General features: G+C 53.5%; 1 protein-coding gene across 1 annotated transcript; it reads right to left on the reverse strand.

The window, feature by feature from the left end:
• Positions 1-18: 18 nt before the first annotated feature.
• Positions 19-1685, reverse strand: LOC105003875 (26S proteasome non-ATPase regulatory subunit 13-like; the record flags this gene model as incomplete). Its single annotated transcript, XM_010861335.1, has 4 exons — positions 19-319; positions 921-983; positions 1362-1487; positions 1564-1685. Coding segments are annotated over 4 exons (437 nt in total), but the record flags the coding sequence as incomplete, so codon positions are not given.
• Positions 1686-1766: the final 81 nt, after the last annotated feature.

The raw sequence follows: 1766 nt of genomic DNA on the forward strand, positions 1-1766 counted from the left end.
CACATAGAGGGGCTTGTGTAAGACACTCTGGCGCCAACACGCACATCCCCGTGGACCCCGCCAGCTGTGAAACACGAGGGGAGCCCAGCTCAGTGTCTCTGTGACCTGAGCCTAGGGGCGGCGAGCTCACACCGCAGTCCGGAGCCCAGGAAGCAGCTCTGCTGCAGCCCCGAGTCTAAGCCACATACCTTGTTCACAGTGAAGCTCTGGGCTGCAGCCCCGAGTCTAAGCCACATACCTCGTTCACGGTGATTTTAGCGCTTCTGGCAATTTCTTCAAAAGTGAGTTGCCTATGATTGGCAGGTCGTGTAAAAGTCATCTGAAAAAAGTTTTTCGTACGTCAGAGAACTGATAAAGATATTTTTGTCAATACTTGCTCTGAAAACATAGACCTTATCAGTACTCCAGATACTAAAATTTTCTTAGTATTAGTCACATATCTTATCTTCACTCAGACTAAGCTTCCCATTCTTAGACAAGAAGGTGCAATAGGCTTTATGGTCACTTTCTGGAACAGTCATTGCTCATTTCCTGCACGAGTACTTGAGGCTGCCACGTGCCAGGGCTGGATGTGGAGCGGGCAACCCTGCGACGAGCCAGAAACACCAAGTGCCTGTGGTCCAGAAGCTTACGTTCCAGGGCAGGACAGAGGGCGGGCAGACCAGCAAAGGCAGGCCGCAGTTCTCTCAGCACAGGCGGACGGGGAGTCCCACCCTGAGCAGGGGTCACCCAAGCTAAGGCTCAAATACAAAGTAAAAAAGCAAGTGGTGGCAGAGGAAGAGCAGAGGTGGCTGGGGGGCGGGGCAGGAGAACCACCACCACCACAGCTTAAGCTGCACCCCGAGGGCCTTCAGCGTCTGCAGGGCCCCACGGCTCCCGGCAGGGTCTTAGGTCACCACGTAGGCCCTGGGTCTGCTTACCTCCATGAGGCACAGTAACTGAATCTTCCTGAGAAGCTGGGCTTCGTTGGCTGCTAGATCAGGCTGTAAAGCAACGCAACATCGGTTACCTAGCCTGGGTTTGAAACTCTTTCTACAGTCGTCAACAGAGAAAAAGAAACTGGGCAGCCCCAATATTTCCCACTTTAGATCACTGAGGCTCATTATTAGCTTCAAGTGATTCGAACTTCACTTTTCTCAGGAAATTATTACAAGAGTGCTTAGCTGAAGACCCAGGATTTTCCAAGACAAAGAATTCACAAAGATTTGTAAGATTTGTGCCACTGTCACGAACACCAGCGGGCAGGACCACAAGGCGTATGCTGGTGTTTCGAGAGGACTCTCGGCACAAGCAAAGGCAGGAAGGGTGAGGGTTAGACAGCAAAGTGACCCCAGGCGCACAGCCAATCCCAGGGGACTGACCTGCTGGCCCCAGGCGGTCTTCAGGGTCTGGAATCGCTCCACGTTGCCGCTGTTGAAGGCATAGAGGGTGTCGATCAGCCACTGCCGGTCCGTGTCCCTCAGCGACTCCAGCACGGGGTGCATGAGCTGCGAGGACAGACATGGTCGGCGACAGCAGCTCAGCCTCCCCGGGCTCAGGAAGCTGTGCCCCCGGTCCACGTACCAGCTCGCCAAAGTTGAAAACTCCGTCGCCAAGAAGTCCCGCCAGTCCCAGCGTGAAAGCTCTCTCCTGCTGCTCAGACACTACGGCGGCAACACAGCTCCAGTCACACTCCAGGCCTAAGACTCAGTTCTGTTTTGCGCAGAATTCTCCCATAAAAAACAAACTGTTTTCTGTAATGGTTATATTACAAAGCCGTAACATCA

Source organism: Bison bison, unplaced genomic scaffold, assembly GCF_000754665.1.
Source record: "Bison bison bison isolate TAMUID 2011002044 unplaced genomic scaffold, Bison_UMD1.0 scf7180017610403, whole genome shotgun sequence".
Lineage (NCBI taxonomy): Eukaryota > Metazoa > Chordata > Mammalia > Artiodactyla > Bovidae > Bison > Bison bison.